This window comes from Pocillopora damicornis, chromosome 12, assembly GCF_964200805.1.
Source record: "Pocillopora damicornis chromosome 12, jaPocDami1.2, whole genome shotgun sequence".
NCBI classification, from domain to species: Eukaryota; Metazoa; Cnidaria; class Anthozoa; order Scleractinia; family Pocilloporidae; genus Pocillopora; species Pocillopora damicornis.
This window is the reverse complement of record NC_142681.1, coordinates 17,654,266-17,671,671: the sequence shown is the minus strand read 5'-3', so window position 1 is coordinate 17,671,671 and position 17,406 is coordinate 17,654,266. Positions and strand designations below refer to the sequence as shown.

Here is a 17,406-nt window from a genome sequence, read left to right as displayed (position 1 = left end):
TAATTATGCCAAGGCGAAACTTTTATTGAAAGGGAAAAGAACTACTGACAGGCATGTGTGCCTGTTTAGCATGAAAAGTGATGTTAGGCTTTTTAAAGAGAACAAGCGTAAAATGGAAAAGGAAATCAATAGAAATACACATTTTCCGCGCAATCTTTTCGAAAACTACCCCAGCCCATCTCCTCTCGTCCTCGTCTCAACCTCGTCTCGTAATCGTGTCATCTTCGTTTCAATCTCATAGTATCGAAGTCTTGTTCGTGCCTCGATAATGGCTACTCTATCTTTCGCGTTTCCCTCGTCTTATATTCGTCTCCTTTTCGGCATGGCTCCGTCTCAACTTCGCCTTGATCTCTTGTCGCCTCCATCCATGGTCTTCACTCGGTGGTACTTTAAACTTCAGTATATGAGAAGCGAAAACCCTAGACGCACTGTGGCTCCTCCAAACCATCAAAGATTGATGGTTTGGACCATCAGAGCTTGTTTTTCATTATGAATAAGACACGTTAGACTCAGTTAAGCGTGAGTTTAATTTATCCTGAGGTGATAGCTTTGTACAGCATGAAATTGATGTTAGCTAACAAATTATAATTCTGACTCTTGTAACTTAAACCCTCATCGTGCGACCGAACATCCTGAATAGTGATACTATTTAATTGGGAGATTTCTCATCGTCGTTTGTTCTGTAGTTGTTTTTATTTCATTTTAAATTTTTGTGTTCAAGGATGAAACTAAAGAACGGATTTATTTGCGGTCCAGACATTTCACCACGGTGGAGTCGATTTCCAAGTAATCCAGCAGCCAATCACAGTCTGGGCTGCAGCAAGAGTTAAAATCACGGGCTGAAATAAAAAAAAAAAAGATTCATCGTCATCAGTCTTACTGAGCTAACAGAATGTAAGGATTCTGATTGGTTGACGTGAGTACCAATGAAATGTGATGCACTGTTATAAGCGTTAACAGCTTCTCTTCTCCCAAATGTTTTTGGTTTTTTTTTTGCGAAGTTTTTCATACAGCTACATATTAAAATTTCTGTCGTTAGTTTTGAGTGTCTTTTAGTGTTTTTGTTTTTGTTGTTTTTAGGTCGTTAAGTCTCACAGAATTTTTTCTCACATAGCAATAAAAAATGAGCAGATCTTACCATAGCTATTCCTCCTTCCGTAATCAGATTCTGCAAATGAAGTAGAAGAGGAAATGATTAGTGGAGGCTAAAAACTAAAACATGCAAGCTTATGAAAGACTATCGAACGGTGGGAATTAGACCCGAAATAAATTGAGTGGCTAGAAATGTGACATTCAATGTAATTTTGATTGAGGGTTGCTTCCTGCATAAAACTCTTCACTTAGTCTTGTAGTTAAACTAGATATTTCCCACCTGACGTTATTGAGTGACTAGTGGCTATATCGGTAATTTAAATTGGCCCTTTTCTGTTCTTCAAAAATTCATAGATATAGATAATCCTGAGATAGAAATTTGTCCACTCTGACCACGAAAAAAAATGGATGAGGAAATTATTTGGTCAAATGTATGGCCTTTTTGTTATCATAAGTCTGACCGGACTTTTCCGACCGATGAGAAGCGCCCTTAAATTAAAATTCATAAGCTCATTGCAACTGAGCAAAGTCCTTTGTACCTTTGTTTTTAAACTCTCTTGCAAGCAAGTTTGAGGCACCTGCAATCAAAAAAAGGAAATGGTTAAAAACCAGGAGAGCAGATACTAACAGAGTACGAAATCAAATTCGGCAAAATGGTCTTAGTGCCAGCCGAAGGGCCTGCGCACATTTACACCCAGGGGTAGAGTAAAGTACATGAAAGATGAGCCTTTCCAAAATTGAAGCCTCAGCTATCATGGTCACGACTTGACACAATCTAAGCAAACAAGATTCGAATCAATTGCCCCAAGAACTGTTCTGCGATCTGCTTGATCTTTTGTGCCATTTAAGGTGAACTACTTACGTTTCTTGGTCACTGTACTACATGGAACGGATTTCAAATTGATGTGGTAGTGTTTCAAAAGTCCAAGCTCCTCGGCACAAGGCATTTCATTACGAGTTTCTGGAAAAAGCAAGAAACATGCATGGCAATTTGGAATAGAACTTGGCACTGTCTTCTTGATAAATATAAGAGTGGAAGTAATCTTTACAAAATCAAAAACTCGTAAATGAAAGGAAAGGTCCAGTTTTAAATTTAGTAACATTCACCTTAGACTTCTTTTTAGTCTTTTTGTGGACAATGATGTCAAACAAAAACTTCATCCGTTCAACGTACCACACCTTAATTATACTCATATTCTTTTAGGTTGAAACCAACTGCTTTCGAATTATTGATTTTTGAAACTATTCCAAGCTCTCAAATCATTTTCAAAAATTTTAGGCTAATAAGAAAATAGTAATGCGTTACAAAATCTTATCTTACCAAGCTCGTCTTCTTGTTCTCGTATATTCGCTCCTGTAATAAATCATAGAAAAGCAGATTGTTCAGGGCGTTACTTTTGCCAATCGGTTTTGCATTTGTAGTGCACATATGAAGTAAATGAAGAAATAATAAAGAAAAAAGGATTTAGAATTTTCTCCTCTCGGAATAAAATACGTTTAATTGGCGTTGTAAATCTTTAGGAAAGATTTAATGTGATAGAGTAATTAAAATAGCTTCATTAATGCGAAACCTGCCAATTTTTTATATTACCGAAGCTCGCTAACAAGGTGGATCTTCATTGTCCTTAAATCGGGTGCAATTCTTCCACTTATTCTTTCGTTCTGTCCCTCTGAATTAGAAAATAACTTTCATTCTTCAAGTTACATACAGTTGTTGAAGGAACTGAATATATCAGTCAAAGTTGAAACAACGCCTTAGAACCTTGTAAGCCTATAATCTGAAAGGAAAAAAATCATGGAGACGATGGAAGATTTTGCCATTTTTAAAAAGTAACTTGGTGGTGATATCTGAGGAAGTCTTTCACCTAATCCCTCAAAATTTTATGAAAATAAATTTTCGTTCTCCCTCTAAACTGAAAAGAAATTGATAAGACATGATAGGCAAACTGCAACAGACTGAGAAGAAAATAAATTCACTTTTTCTTTGAATCAGGAAACAATAAATAAAAGTAAGTAAATGAAAATAAGTAAATATTTTCACTAGTACTAACGTGTATCTTGCAGCCATTCACTCTCTATTAAATCTAGGGAAAATAATTATGGTTAGTATTAAAGTTACAGGGTTAGAGCGGGGCATTAAAGCTATATTTAGGTTGCCGTTAAATTCGGTTTCCTATAACTTACTACGAGGATTCATGATTGGCGATAATTTAGACTTTACTATCATGTTAGCTATGTCAGTTGCCTATGCCATAGCCCGTCTTTTTGTTAGTTAGTTACCCACATTCGCACTTGATTATAGAAATTTCTCATATTACTTCGTAAGAAATTTCTAAGAGATGTAAAACTCCTCAGAGGATATATCAGTTTTAATTTACTGTAACTTTTGAGTGAAGAAAACTATTCCTACGCATGAAAACTCCCTATTCATAAATTTAATTCAAACTTTTTTGATGAATAAGGCATCAAAGCTTTTTTACCTCTAGAAAACCTTTTGCAGAGTTTGCTTTGAGTTGTGAATTTGCCGAGAAATGTGTAAATAACAGGTGCATTGGTGACCGGATTTTTGCAATTTATTACCTTTAATGAGTTCCAAAACAAAAAACAAAAATATGGATTGATTTGCCTTCTAACTTTCGTCATATTTATATTTTTTTCTCGGAAAAAAGACAAATTTTTCTAAGCTCTCTTGCTGCACAATGGTTTTGTTGAAACCTTTCCGAGACATTTTTGGTCCCTTTTGCATTAACATAAACAGTAGGTTTTATTCCAGACAAATCGACGTATCATTCGTATGGAAAGAACAAATCATCAAAGAGGCTTCTAGATATAATAATAAAAAAAAGGATGGAAAAGATAATAATCGTTGACTTCAAATAAAAAGCATGAACAGTTAAGTTACATTTCTAATGAGTTATTAACCATGACATATAAGGAAATTAAAAAAAAGGCTCGGGCGGAAAAAAAGTTGTAGAAAATTCGTTTTGAAGCATTAAAATAACTTTTGTTTATATTGTAAAATGTGGCAAACACTTATGCTGTAAACATTAAGATCCACATCAGGAAATTTTGAAGCATCTGAAAGAACTTTAAGTCTGCATCTCTTCCATAGATAAAACAAGTCGGAAAAGGGCGACAAATGCTCCTTTTCAAATTATATGTGCTTCCTGCGCGAGATAGAAAAGAGGTTGCTTTTTTTGTAAAAGCGTGGAATAAATGGAAAAGAGCTAGTCTTTAATCACAAACTCCGTCGCAATAGATTACTAACGAGGATGTCAATTAGGTAAAAAACTTTTATATGTAGTGAGCGGGGGAAAAAATCAAGTGATTTCTCTTATAAATTTTGTTCTAGTTTTGGATTAAATAGTTGAAGTTTAAAGTCAGACATCTCATAATGCAGTGTTTTGTATTTCCTATTTCCAAAAATGCAATCAAGAAAACTGTGTCCGTAGTTGTGGCTTTTAAAACTGGGGAAGGCTAATTGCACTTCACACTCAAAGAACAGCGACGGTGATAGTAAGGAGAAAAAGTCTGTTATTTGGGTCAGAGTTAAAATAACTTGATACACAACAACTAATCCTGCATTGGTAAATCATGAATTATTAAATATATGTTTGACGCCTTGCTATGATAAAGTTCGCTCACTCTTTTCCTCCAGTTTCTGAAAGCAATATTTTCTAAAGGTGGAAAAAATAGGTATTTGATAAATTACCTCTAAACAATTATAACCAAGCTTGCCAAGTGTTAGGTTTTGCAATATCGTTATCGGAAATATTTCGTCATGTCATTTGTTTCTTTTCACGTGAGACATCTCATAATCGAAGTAGAATTTTTTTTCCGTTATTCTGTTCAGCTTGATATTTTCAACTTAAAATATTGAGTTTAGAGACCTAAATGTTTTTCAGATCACAAATTCCGGATTGTAATTTCAGTCGTACACCAAAATTATGTGTTAGGCTACGGAATTGTAACTCATGGCAGTTTTAGTTTAATTTAACAAGACGAAACTTCCAAAAGATGAAAAATTAAATTTCGATGTTTTGAGGCATTTGTTATCTAAGCGGAAATTTAGGGCAAACTTTGGAGAGCTTTTGTTTTTTTTATTTAATGGAGAGGAAAAGATTTTCGGTTTTTTTTTTCTCTTTTCATTTAACCTCCAAAATAAAAGTAATTTTATGTACTTTAGGGATTTTGTAATTTCTGCCACTCTCTTTTTTACTTAACGAGAGCAGTTTTAGAATAAGAATGTGGGCCTTACATTTCACAGATGAAAGCAATAAAAGAGTAATGGAGAAAACTCAATAGAGTTCATTACTGAGAAATATTAAAATTTCATTTAGCCAAAACAGAGAGTAATAGGTTTCTGATCTTTTGTCTTTACTGATTTTCTAAAGAGATCTTACTTAGTCTCCAAACTGGAATGACGCCCAAGGCGGAAAAACAATCGGTTAATGAAACGACGATTTCAAACTCTAGCCTAACAACCTCAAACTGTCTTCTTAAATTGCTTCTTTTTGATAAAGAACTCATCTGGAGCTCAAAGCTTGTTATGTTTGGGTTGCTTGGAGATCCGTATATCATTGAAAACCAGGTCAAGCTCATCGTTCAAGATTCTCTCATCTTTCCGGCTTTTTGTTAAATTCTTTAAATCAGATTCAAAAGTGAGTTAAATTGGATTTCTGTTAGACGTTCAAGATGTTCGTTGTAGTTTAATGTATTTTTCTTTTAATTTTTCATTTCGTGTGAAACGCAAAGTAATTATTACTTGTTATTCGAAGCGTCACTGGAATGGATTTTTGCTCCGATATCGAAATTACCTTCGACCGAGATTACTCAAGGAATATTTTTCTCTTTACTTAAGATATCTTAATTTGTCACATATAAGTTCTGCAATATTTCAAAATGTACATCAGCTGTCTAGTTTTTGTCTATCGTAGATCGCTTTTTAATTTTAAAGATAAACAAGGCAAAACGCGAAACTACAGTACAGTTCAGGCTTGGTCTGTAGAATTATAATTTATGTTCGCATAAAAGTAGAGACATACATTTTGAACGGAAATTTAGCCGATGAAATTCTCTTAAAATAATTGTTACGATTTAATCACTTCTTTAAATGGTATTTCACCCATTCGCTTATCATTTTTAGGAAGTATTTTGAAAAAGCTGTGGAATATTGGACTTAAACTTCTTCCAGTATAGCTCTTGTTTCTTGGAAATCTAACTAATTAAAAAATCGTATTTAAATAATGCGCAGTTTTGTACGGGTCTCTAAAAACGTCTGAGCGTCATTTTCAATAGCTTCTCGCGTCTGTTTTAAGTACTGTATGCATTTAAATTGTTCCTCCAAATGCAATTTTTGTGTTACGAAAAATTCATGTTCTCTATTAAGGAAAGATATTTGTCTCCCTCTTGTGGCCAACCATATCGTTATAGCTTTTTTCATATTGAATAAAATTTAAATCGCGCTTTTGGTGAGATTAAGGATAAAGATTAATGTTTCTCAAAATATTTCTGAAGTTAATATTTTTCTGGGAGTAGAAGGTTTTCAAAAGTCTCACCTCTATCGTCGCTTGGAAAAGAACCTGCGAAAGGAGTCAAAATGAAATTAAATTTAACAGCATGAGAAAAAAGAGATCACAAAACCTTAATAAGAAAATGGCGCCAATGATTTTTCAACCACGATATTGATGTATATTTGTAAAAATACCCTTGCTCTCAAATGATAAAGAAGCTGATTGAAATATATAAAAACGAATTGCGATTAGATTCAGGACTAAAAATTTGTGGTAGTCTTAGATTTGATTTAAAACTCGATAAAATGAATCTGATCCGTATAAGTGAGTCCCTTTTACTGTTTCCTATCTTATTCAGGCATGGCTGGAAATTGAAGATTTCTTTTTCTATTTCAAAGCAATTTGTCAAGAAGTGGGACAGAGTAAAAGAAAAATAATCTACTTTAAAACTTGTAAAAGAACGAAACTTGTTAGAAATGTGTAGTTGTTAAGCAGCCTATGAATATTTTTAATGTTCTTCTTATTTATTTCTCAATCATTCAAACTTAACAGTAATAAAATAAAAAGAAAGAATAATTCTCAAAAAACTCAAATTGCTTCGCAGATAAGTCTGTTTAAAAAAAGGCTTATTCGGAAAAACCAAAAAAAAATTCAATAAAGATGGAAATGAAATGTTAAAAACGGAAAAAAAAAAGAAAATGAAAAGAATACAGACAACTAGCAGAAGACTCACATGTAATTGCAAACAAAGCGGCGAATATCACTAAGAATGCAAGTTTCTCCATGTTTTTGTTAGCGGTCTTGTGCTTTGGACTCCTGGTGTTGTCAGTTCTGCGTTCCTTTGGCTTTTGTGGTACGGTGTAATGTCACTCAGGTTTTATATTCTCCTGTCAGAGCCACGATTGCAAACAAATATATGATCTATGAATAGGGGGTATTTTTCTATTAGCGTGGTCAAGGAAATTAGTGGCAAAGTGACCCTAGGTTTCAAAATAGTATTAATTTCGCCTTTTCTATCTCCTCTTTCTTTTCATGAACCACCGCTGAGGCATTTGGTTGTATTCTCACGCCATTGGGAAGCCTATTGTGCAACCTTAAAAGCTCAAAGGAAGTTGGTTTATTTCTCTTAATTTCAAATCCATTCATAAAGAATGTCTTGAAAAATTGATGATCTTATTAATGATGTGAACGTGGGCAGAATGCGTTTATTTTAGAAGTCCAGTTAAACGCTGACAAGATTCTCGGTCGCAAAATTTCTTCCTCATTGGCTCAGGAAATGACTATTTGTGATACACAAAAGCAGATAAGGATTTTTTTCTTGATTGGTTATGGCCACAGCACCTCTAACCCTTTTTGACAAGGTCCTCTAAATTCCATAGATATTGCAGTCATTTTGTCAAGCTCTCGAGTTTATTTACTTAGCTCTGACGTGATCATAACTTTTCTACAAGTTAATCTTTATTACATCCTGATATAATTCGACCCCAATGCAGGCGAATTTTTCTTGATTATATCCTCCGTACAATCGCCCCCCCACCGGCAACACATAAAAATTTCACAAGCTGCTTTATTCATCCTCGGATTTGATCTTTTGTTCCGTTTATTAACCGATCCACACTCTACACTGTCTTAATTAAAAGAATCAGCGCCACGGCGCCGAGCGGGTGAACCCAAACCAACACACGATCACAGAAAGGCAAGACAATCAGATCTGAGCAACAATAAGCTATCACAAAAACTGAATCGCACGGGCTGATATGTTTATTTATACACCGACATCATAAGATCGGGAAGTCGTTAAATTCCCATGTCTTAGCCCAGCTGGGAATATGTATGTCGCGCTCATTAGAAATTTTCAGCGCGCTTCGTACAAGCTGTATTACAGGGCGGTTCTGGTCATGTTAATTCATTTACAAGTGTCGGTGAAACTCCAAGAAAACAGTCCAATAGAGACAATACGGAAATTAGACCTCAGGAGATCCGTGACAAAGAAGGACAAATGAATATCACAGCTCACTGTAAGAAAACTTGCTGACTCTTCTATTGGGAAAACTCCCCGCAAAGCGCTAAGAAACAAGTGCTGCCGGGTGAACGCATAAACTTTGTGCGGTAAAAGTCTTGTCAAAATATACTTTTATCAAATGATAAGCGAGTTTTTAGATTCTAGTGCATCAGTTGAGAAATCTGCGATTTCAAGGGTGACAAGGAAGAATAAAGAAGATCCTTTAAATATTCCGAAATAAATGGCTGAGTATAAACGAAGAATTATTCCCTTTTTCTTTCTGTCGAGAATGATTGTTCAAAGTTAAAAAACTTCACATTGCTCGGAAAAATTAACCCTTTTTTCCCTCTGATGTGTTCCATTATCAAGGAAAGTAAATTGTCATTAGTACATCAGAGAAACTTTGAGTTGAGGAAAGAAAGAAGTCAAGTTCATTTCATCAGTGATTATAATTAAAAAGGATTTTTTCTATCAAGTAAATGCATCAGTCAAAGGTAAATGACTCAATAAACAAATAATTTTTTTCTCAGAGAATCTTCTGGATTCGGAAATCCTTGCACGATATCAGCCTGATGACAGGGCTATAAAAATTCTGGAAAGTAAATTTCCGCCTCATATACGTCAGTAAGACTGGGTTTATTCAACCAAAAAAGAAAATATCTGTAAACATCGATTGTGTTCGAGATGACTACAAATCAACCACAACAAACAGGCCTATTGTTACCCAAGCAGGTGCAACGATAACGAAAAAGATCGGTTTGGCGATAATCTCTTAAACAATGTACCAAGTAAGACAGGAGTCTTCTTTACTGAAGAAAAACTTTCTTTGTTTATGCCAAATAAAGACTATTTTGTCGGAAGACTTAGAGACGAGCGAAGCTCTAAAAGCAAAACATAGCTTGAAAGGTAAAACCTGAGTTTGTTTTCGCCAATTGTGGCTCGCTCAAGGAGACTTAATCAAAAAGCACTAGCGAGTTGTCAAACGAGAATTGTTTTGATCTGAGAAAGAGCCAAACATTTTTGTGATTACGAATCAGGGATAAATATCGCCTTTCGACGAGACAAAATCAAACCGCATCAGAAAATTGCTTTATTGAGAATTTTTTTCAACATATTTCTAATAAATTATTTATCAGTGATATGAATTAAATCGCAAAGTTTCATGGAGAAATGTGTGGGAAGGTAAAGATCTATATACAGTGAACTTGTAAGATTTACAAAAAAACCTACCCTAACGTTGTCCTCTTTAATCATAGACCATTACGATCAGAATTGATATCAACATTTTTGGTTGAAAGCTTTTTTAACACCAACGCTTACAAAAGTAATGAATTTCTTTTTATTTCATCAAGAATAAATTTAAAATTGAAGGAAAGAATGACTACATTCAAGGTTTGAAAGTTGTGTTGTCGCATAAAATACGACTCAAATTTTTCCGGTTTCTTCGATGAAATTCTTAGTGACTGATTTACGATTTCTTTCCTAGTTCCTTCTCCTTACCTTTGATTTCGTTGGGATGTGACTCTCAGTCAATATCTCACCGATATTATTACTACGCTTCTCAATAGTAGTGCTTAGGTTCAGCCTTTGGTTGGTGTAGGTACTGTAAATATTCAGCACTCGTGTCGTGTTTTTTGCGAGGGTATTTTCAATAAAACAGTTTAAGATCATAACAGTCAAATATATTTTGAAATAAATCTCTCACATCGCTACTATTTGGCTTAAGTTGAAATAAGTGTTTTTTTCATGAAAGTTGTAACAAAGAAAATAAAAACATTTTAAATTCAGAAAGCAGGCTATTGCAGTGCTACCTACTTGGAAAAGAAATAGCTAACTTTCTGGCAGGTTTGAATTTTGACCATATAAACTAATTTTTTCTGCCCTATCTAATTGTGGCTTTAACTCCCAATACTTTTCAAACGAGATTTCAATTTTCTATGTTTTTTTTCTTCAAAGAAAATATCAAGTTTATTGCCTTACAGGAAATATTTTATTTCAATTCTTGTTTCACTTACCAAATTAGTTGCACTGTCCACTCAGCAAAGGGCAACCAGAGATTTACTCGTAACAAATTTCAGTCCTCCTTCAAAAAGTGCTTGGCCTTTGTAGTCAAGGAACAATAACGGCTCAAATGTTACAAAAAGAATCTTAATCGTATTCAAAATACAAATTGCTCCTCCCTTGCAACGCTGTGAAGCAAATAGCAGACGTCCTACGAAGTTAACTTTTATCTCTCATTTCCTCGATAAGCGATTCCTTAGAATGCCGGCGATACTTCGAAGCTACCGAAAACAACTTGTTAAAATTCTCAGCGAGGGCGGACAAAAGGTGCGAGTTTTGCCTTCTTTGCATACTTTATTACTGTCATTCACATGTTGGTTTGCACAGTCAATGTACAGAACGCCAAAAGAATAAGAATGTTCAGCTGCAAATGATGGAGCAATCAAAGCATTGGACAACTTTTTACAATAATAAATCTGCGGTGAAATCAAGGATCAAAAGGTTGCGAATTGAGAATGTTATCATTATATCCTTTAAAGAGCGCATAATTTACACCATCATCATTTGCGAAATGAGCTGCAGAGATATAGAAAGCTTTGGAACTCATCATATGCACAACATTAAGAGTTATGGGGAGCATTTAGTCTTTTTAAGGATATTATCGTGCTCATTAACCATTCTGCATGAGAAGGAAACTGTTTTCGTACCAACTCCCGGGAAGAATTCTCAAAGTAATTCTTAGCGGTACTGTTTCCTCATAATAAGATAAAAGAGACAATGACATTAAAGTTAAGAACTTAAAACGGATTTTCGTTAAAAGTCGTTTTGAATTTGTATGGAATAGTGTCACCAGGGAATAAATAGTGAAAGCGATAATAATGAGGGTGATAAGGTTGTATTACACCAGAGCTAAATGTAACTAACCCCTTTTGATAAACATCTCTCCTAAGCGGTGACGCGTTTACGAATCCTTTTCCTCTGTCAAGTGTTTTAGGCTTTATCAAATTGAATCACCAAAGCCATGTTTTTCTAATAATTTGAACTGAATATCGAGAGGGAATAAACCCACGTATAATTTAAGCTCAACTAATTAGAAACATATTCATGTTAAAGTACATTTCTCATAAATTTCAGAAGAAAAAAATAGTGATAAACTATCAAAATTTTGCTTAGTATATGGATTTAATTTGAATACCAGTATATTTGATTTTTGCATTGCAGTTATTTCTAATAGTTATTAAAGCATCTCGGTAGGTCCTTAATTCAATCGATATGACCTAAGTTAGAGTTGCTCTAGGTTTCATTTCGCTTTATCTTATAAAGAGGAAAATTTATTTTTAATCTCTTTAGTCGGTATCAGTTTATACGGTATCATATAGAGATAATTTTCGAGAAAAATACCTTAGAGAAAATCATAATAAAATAATCATCATTTTGAGGCAACATGCATGATAAGGCTATCCAAAAATGCACTAATTTACGAAAGTGCTCATCAGAACTTTTCATGTAAAGTGGTTTACCCATCTTCAACTAAATCTTATCTTAGGAAGTCATTAAAATCCCCATCAACGAGATTGTATTTCACGCCCATAACGAATGGACTGCCGTCAACAACTGGTAAGTATGAAGAAAAACTCGACGCATGGTCCATTTTTTTAGAAGAGTTGAAGATATTGAGTTTTACTGTGTTGTAAAGATAATCTTATAAACTTTTCTAAATAATGCAGTCGCTTGTGCTGTTTCGCCCTATTTTCAAGCGGGTCTCTAATTGAAATTTAGCAAGAGGAAGCTGTAAATTTATATAATTAATCAGAATTTACCGAGGTGTTTGCATATTGTCTTTAAAATCCTCGTCTACTATATTTAGCCCATACAGCGATTGATAACAGAAATTCCGGAAGGGCTTACTTCAGCTAATCTGGCCTATTCCTATGTAACAAGACCAACAGAAGTACCTATTAAGTGCTTCAAAATGGAAACTGACATTAGCCAAACTAGCGGCTCTCTTCTAATTAATACCGAGGAACGAAAGGATTTACACCTCTTTACCAGCAATTTCTTTGCATTTGGAGGCCATCAAAAGCTGCTTTCATGGCACCTACAAATAGGCCGGTGAAAAATGACATCAAAATGGCTCACAAAATTTCCCAAATTGAACTCTACAAGAGCAGGTCCTTTCTCGAATGAGAAAGAGGGGGATACGAAAGTTCTTTAAGCCGCTAGCTTGTTTGTTTGTAGATGAAAAAAGACCCTTGCAACTTCGGCAATCATTAGCCCTTTCAACAAAAGTGCGTTCCCCGTTCCTTTTATCTATGGTGGGTCTTTCCGGAACTACAACTGAAGTGCAGTTTCGTTGTACAGACTTTTCATAGTCTTTCCAAGAGAAAGTACTTATCATCTGGCACTAAACTAGATTGTGCTAGTAAAAGAAGCCTATTATGCTAGTGGCATTGCTCAATCATTTTTCAAATGATGCTTAAAATTATGCTCGTTTTTGAAAATTATGCTACTTTTTCTTTAAGTGTGCTCTACCAAAAAAAAAGAAAAAAGAAACAGTGAAGTCCAAATTATATATTTGTCGTCAATTAAGCATGAAATCCTCTTCATTTTGAGATACATACTTGCTTTGACAAAACATAATCAACCATTGGATTCCAGACGAGAAGCAGTGACTTGACGTGTCAAAATGTAAGTTTCTCTTCGGCACCATTTTGTTGCCTGTGAAAGTGGGAACTATAAACGATGCAATCTTCACAACGGATGTGCCCAGTCCTCTAGAACAATTGTATACTGCGGTAACTCTCTTCTTCCAAGACGTTGAAAACCTGAAAAAAGACATGAACCGAATTTGAAAATAATCGGTCTTGGAGACAAAACAAGTCATGACTCTGCTAACTTTTTCTTCAAAATAAGAAAAAATATCCTGATTAGGCTTGCAGTGCTATTTTCATAATAAAAAGGAAAAATTATGCTTGTTTTAACAATTTAGGTCGAAAATTATGATAGTGCTATGTATAAGGGCCCAACTGACGCATAAAAATTTGTCTGATCCCAACTTACTTGTTAGGTGGGTGTGCCCGACAGGAATCCTGAAACGCATATAGTTGCTATGGAGCTGGATGCAGACTTTGCATTTCTTTTCAGGTTTATTTCAATGTCCTTGTATAACGTGTTGCACGACCATTTTTCTTCAGGGACGACTGCGAAAGTACAGAAATAAGCTTAAAAATTACTTTTTAATTCCAAACAGTCATACTTCGTATATTTTTTTTATCACAACTCTAAGGAGAAATTTTACCGCCGTTTTTTTCGTTTTATTCATGTAAGAACTTGCATTCAGTGGCGAAATAATCATATAAATTTTCAGTTAATAGAGTTCAAAAACGTAAACGAAATGCAAAAAAAAATCTTAGCCAAGGAACAGTTGGAAGAGTAATGGTGGATCGCAACACTGCATTTTACTTTTTGGATAAAAACGAAACAGGCAGATCCGAATGATTCGTAACATCGATTATTCAATGGAATATTGCCTGGCTCACGTGAGTGAACGATTCTGATGACGAAATATTGGATAGAAAATTTGAGCTTTTGACTTGCGAGGAAAGCCTAAAGGAATTATCAGCGGATTTAGTTGCAGTTGCTAAAGACACTGCCAAAGAGCAACTTACCCCTGCCGAATTACAGGTAGTTAATAGTTTTTTGTGAATTTTATATATTTTACCACGCAACATTCTGCTCGTCATGTCAGACATTTATTCCGATGCAATTAACAGTTTTTAAATTATTTATTTCTTGTAGACAGCGGATTTGTCCAGTGAAATGGAAGGGTTATTCTTCACTGGCTCACAAATGACCAAATTTATTTTATTTGCCTTATTGGGAATATTTGCCTTCCTATTAGTCATCGGCAAACTATGGGAAGTCTACACCAACTGTAAGCCAACGGTACGCAAGAAGAGAAAAGGTAACTGAAAGTAGGACCTAAAAAAAAATCAGGCTCGTACGGTTGGTAGAGCGCTACACCGGTATCGCAGAGCTCATGGGTTCAAATCCCGTACGGGCCTGAATTTTCTCAGGTCCTATTTATAACTACTCGTTTCAGTAGCGTTCTTAGCTGCGAGGATCTCTTAATTTCATTTCTTCACCGCAGTGCAAATATATAATTTCATATATCTAAAATCATCATTCATTACTTGGATGGTTTATTTGGACCCAACACAGAGGTCATGGGTTCAATACTTATAAGGCAGTCGGTCTGTCAATCAAATAATAAGTAATTATGTCAGTCCGTTTGTCGGTGAGAAAATAGTAATTCATTCAAACGATTAATGACCGAATCAAATATCAACTATTTGTGTACTGACAAACGGAAAGACTGAAGTAATATGTTCAAGGATTAATTTTGTGGTTCATTTCTTAAAATGTCCTCTTCGATCCTTTTAGGATTGATTCCTCGCAGCAGGAAGATGTCCATGATGCGACTCAAAGACATAACGTCTGATCTACAAAAGTTGAAAGAGGAATTTGAAAGTGCCGTGAACGGTTTGTCTCCTGTAGGCATTCCTGAATACTCAAGACCAAAAGAACGCTCATTTTTTATTATGCTTGATCAGAAAGGAAAGAGTGAAAATACTGAAACAAAACTATAACTCGCTGAAAAAAATTTGTCATAAATAGATTCAGATAGCATTTTACTCTTCTGAGATTTCCATGGCCAGTGGTATATTTTTAGCTTGATCAAAAAGAAAAGGTGAATGTGTCACACTGAGTAGGACACGTAACTGACTTATTCTTTTTCATTACGAATTGTATTGAATTGTTTTCCTTCCTTATTCCTATTCCCTGTTTAATTTATTTACTTCAGTTTTTAGGCCAACAAACCAATACGTCGTTTTCAGAGAAAGGTAGCAAGTTAACCAAGAAGGTTTATAAATTTTTCTCATTCCATTGCAATCAGTTTTGGCCGTCTATTGATGAAATAGCTTGCACAGTTAATTACAGACTCTACCTCGTCCGTGCTGACGGATGAACAGAATCGAGGGTTAAGAATAATTACTTTGGTATTTGCTGTTCAGTGTGTAACTTCTGGGTTTGTTTGTTTACACTCTATGGTATTAAATTTTTACCAGTGCTGGAAAAAAGCAAGCTTTTGAAAACGGGTGGTGCAAATTGGAAGTATAAATGAAGAATTTCTTTCTTTTTCAATTATTTAAGGAAGAACTTATCATAAAAGGTATAATATAACGAGAATTGTTTCTTGACTTCTCTTCTCTTGGTTAAGTAAATGCAAGTGTAATTTCTGGCTGGTCACTTTCTCAATTTCTTTCGCAAAAAGCAAGAGATTTTATAACATTTCAGGAGACTTTAGGAACCACTAGATTTTGAGATTATGGAGGGCAGATGCAAGTGGTCACTGAAGACTCCAGGTTACAAGTTAATCGTTTCGAAACGTCCTTAATCCTCAAATCCTTACGATTTAATCAAAGTTTTTCAATATTTTATATAGCCAATAGATATGTGTGCCTAGAGCATGCATAAAAAACACTAACTATAAGAGAATAAGGGCCAGTCAAGGACCATTATTCATTTACAGATAATAAACTCCACAGGCGATTTCTCTCTGAGAAATGCATCCTTGTTTTGCACTTGAATCTTGCACCGTAATCGATAATTTTTTCGTGTATCTATAAATATATTTTTTAATTCAGGCAAGATTGTATATAGAAGCATATTTTTGTAACTTTAGATATGCCACAAGTGAAAGCTAAATGATGTCTACAACTTGTAAAGTTATCATAGGAATCTTTACTTTTAGCGATCAAGAAATATGGTGGACAATGTACAGTTATAATTCTGGGTTAAAAAAAAAAAGAAAGCTTAGACGTTAGATCAAATAGTGTCCACAGAGTATTATTTTAGGGACCTTACTCGCACATTACATGATTGGTTCCCTTGACTAAGAATTTTTAGGCTCGCTCTTGTACCATGGAAAAATAGATCGTGTCGCGGCAAGCAACTACAGGAATGGGAGTCTAATGGGCTGGCAAATTAGAAAAAATAAAGATGACGAATCTTGAATCTCGGCTAAAAAATTAGTTACAAGAAAAGAAGATTTAGTTTAGTCTAACGTTTTGGTTATAGTTCAGTCTTATTCGTTCATTTTTTGAAAGGATTAAGCAAAATGTGACGTCTCAGACTTATAGGAAATGAAAAATGAAACGTATGCATAACCTTGAACGTTTCGATCAAAAAGTTACTTCTGCAAGATTACTTCTAAAAAATTTAATCAGGATGTTTAAATTCTCTGCTAGGGGCTTCTGTAAGCCCCCAAGTTTTCCGTGTCTGTATTTGCATAAGCTTGAGTTTCTGGATGACGAGACAATATGTATACCTACCTTATAGAGAATGGATAATCTTCACCGTATAAGTGGTGTAAGGACTCTTTAATGAAGAATTAAGATATTGTAAAACCATAGAATATTAGGGAAAATTTTGCATAAAGTCTTTTAGTTTAGTCATTCACGGCCTTAGTTTGGAAACTAGGTAGACTTCTTCCCAAACCCTCACCCCTGTGAGTCCTATTTCAACTAATTGTAAATAAACTGATGTTTTTTAAATTTCATGTTTGTTAAGGTAACTGGATTCTGGCAAATTTTCATGAAAATCCAATAAATCTATATACCCTGTAAATTCGTTTTAGTAGAGGTAACTTGCATAAAAACAAGCCTCGAGTTTTCGTTCTCCAAAGAAATTCACATTTTTCGCATGTCATTGCGGTCAAACCGCCGACCAATGGAA

At 34.7% G+C, this 17,406-nt stretch overlaps 2 protein-coding genes and 1 long non-coding RNA gene across 7 annotated transcripts; 1 reads left to right on the top strand and 2 right to left on the bottom strand.

The window, feature by feature from the left end:
- Positions 1-508: 508 nt before the first annotated feature.
- Positions 509-11,020, bottom strand: LOC113673708 (uncharacterized). Of its 5 annotated transcripts, none has more exons than XM_027190133.2 (9): positions 10,623-11,000; positions 7,339-7,526; positions 6,651-6,674; positions 3,144-3,176; positions 2,414-2,446; positions 1,955-2,053; positions 1,632-1,670; positions 1,139-1,168; positions 509-839 (listed from the first exon to the last, which is right to left on the bottom strand). In XM_027190133.2, exons 2-9 carry the CDS (start codon positions 7,388-7,390, stop codon positions 742-744), a joined length of 408 nt encoding a protein of 135 aa, XP_027045934.2. In that variant the 5' UTR covers positions 7,391-7,526; positions 10,623-11,000; the 3' UTR covers positions 509-741. The 5 variants fall into 5 exon arrangements, with proteins under 5 accessions (XP_027045934.2, XP_027045935.2, XP_089045047.1 ...); XM_027190134.2 differs by having other exon boundaries at positions 7,339-7,492; positions 10,623-10,994; XM_089188921.1 differs by lacking the exon at positions 3,144-3,176 and having other exon boundaries at positions 7,339-7,492; positions 10,623-11,020.
- A 445-nt stretch (positions 11,021-11,465) lies between these two features.
- On the bottom strand, positions 11,466-17,044 carry LOC149036790 (uncharacterized). The gene is made up of 4 exons (XR_016181506.1): positions 17,004-17,044; positions 13,669-13,808; positions 13,230-13,433; positions 11,466-12,706 (listed from the first exon to the last, which is right to left on the bottom strand). It is a non-coding gene; the product is annotated as an uncharacterized LOC149036790 (long non-coding RNA).
- On the top strand, positions 14,285-15,390 carry LOC113673697 (uncharacterized). Its single transcript, XM_027190119.2, has 2 exons — positions 14,285-14,572; positions 15,052-15,390. Exons 1-2 carry the CDS (start codon positions 14,428-14,430, stop codon positions 15,255-15,257), a joined length of 351 nt encoding a protein of 116 aa, XP_027045920.2. The 5' UTR covers positions 14,285-14,427; the 3' UTR covers positions 15,258-15,390.
- Positions 17,045-17,406: the final 362 nt, after the last annotated feature.

What these genes read in the sequence shown, in the direction of transcription:
- LOC113673708 (XM_027190133.2), bottom strand. Translation starts at nt 7,390, where the DNA reads ATGGAGAAACTTGCATTCTTAGTGATATTCGCCGCTTTGTTTGCAATT. An exon ending in TGAATGGCTGCAAGATACAC is followed by an intron (nt 2,447 to 3,143) that starts GTTAGTACTAGT and finishes GATTTATTACAG; the next exon opens with GAGCGAATATACGAGAACAA. An exon ending in TAGTACAGTGACCAAGAAAC is followed by an intron (nt 1,671 to 1,954) that starts GTAAGTAGTTCA and finishes TTTTGATTGCAG; the next exon opens with GTGCCTCAAACTTGCTTGCA.
- LOC113673697 (XM_027190119.2), top strand. Translation starts at nt 14,428, where the DNA reads ATGGAAGGGTTATTCTTCACTGGCTCACAAATGACCAAATTTATTTTA. An exon ending in GGTACGCAAGAAGAGAAAAG is followed by an intron (nt 14,573 to 15,051) that starts GTAACTGAAAGT and finishes CGATCCTTTTAG; the next exon opens with GATTGATTCCTCGCAGCAGG.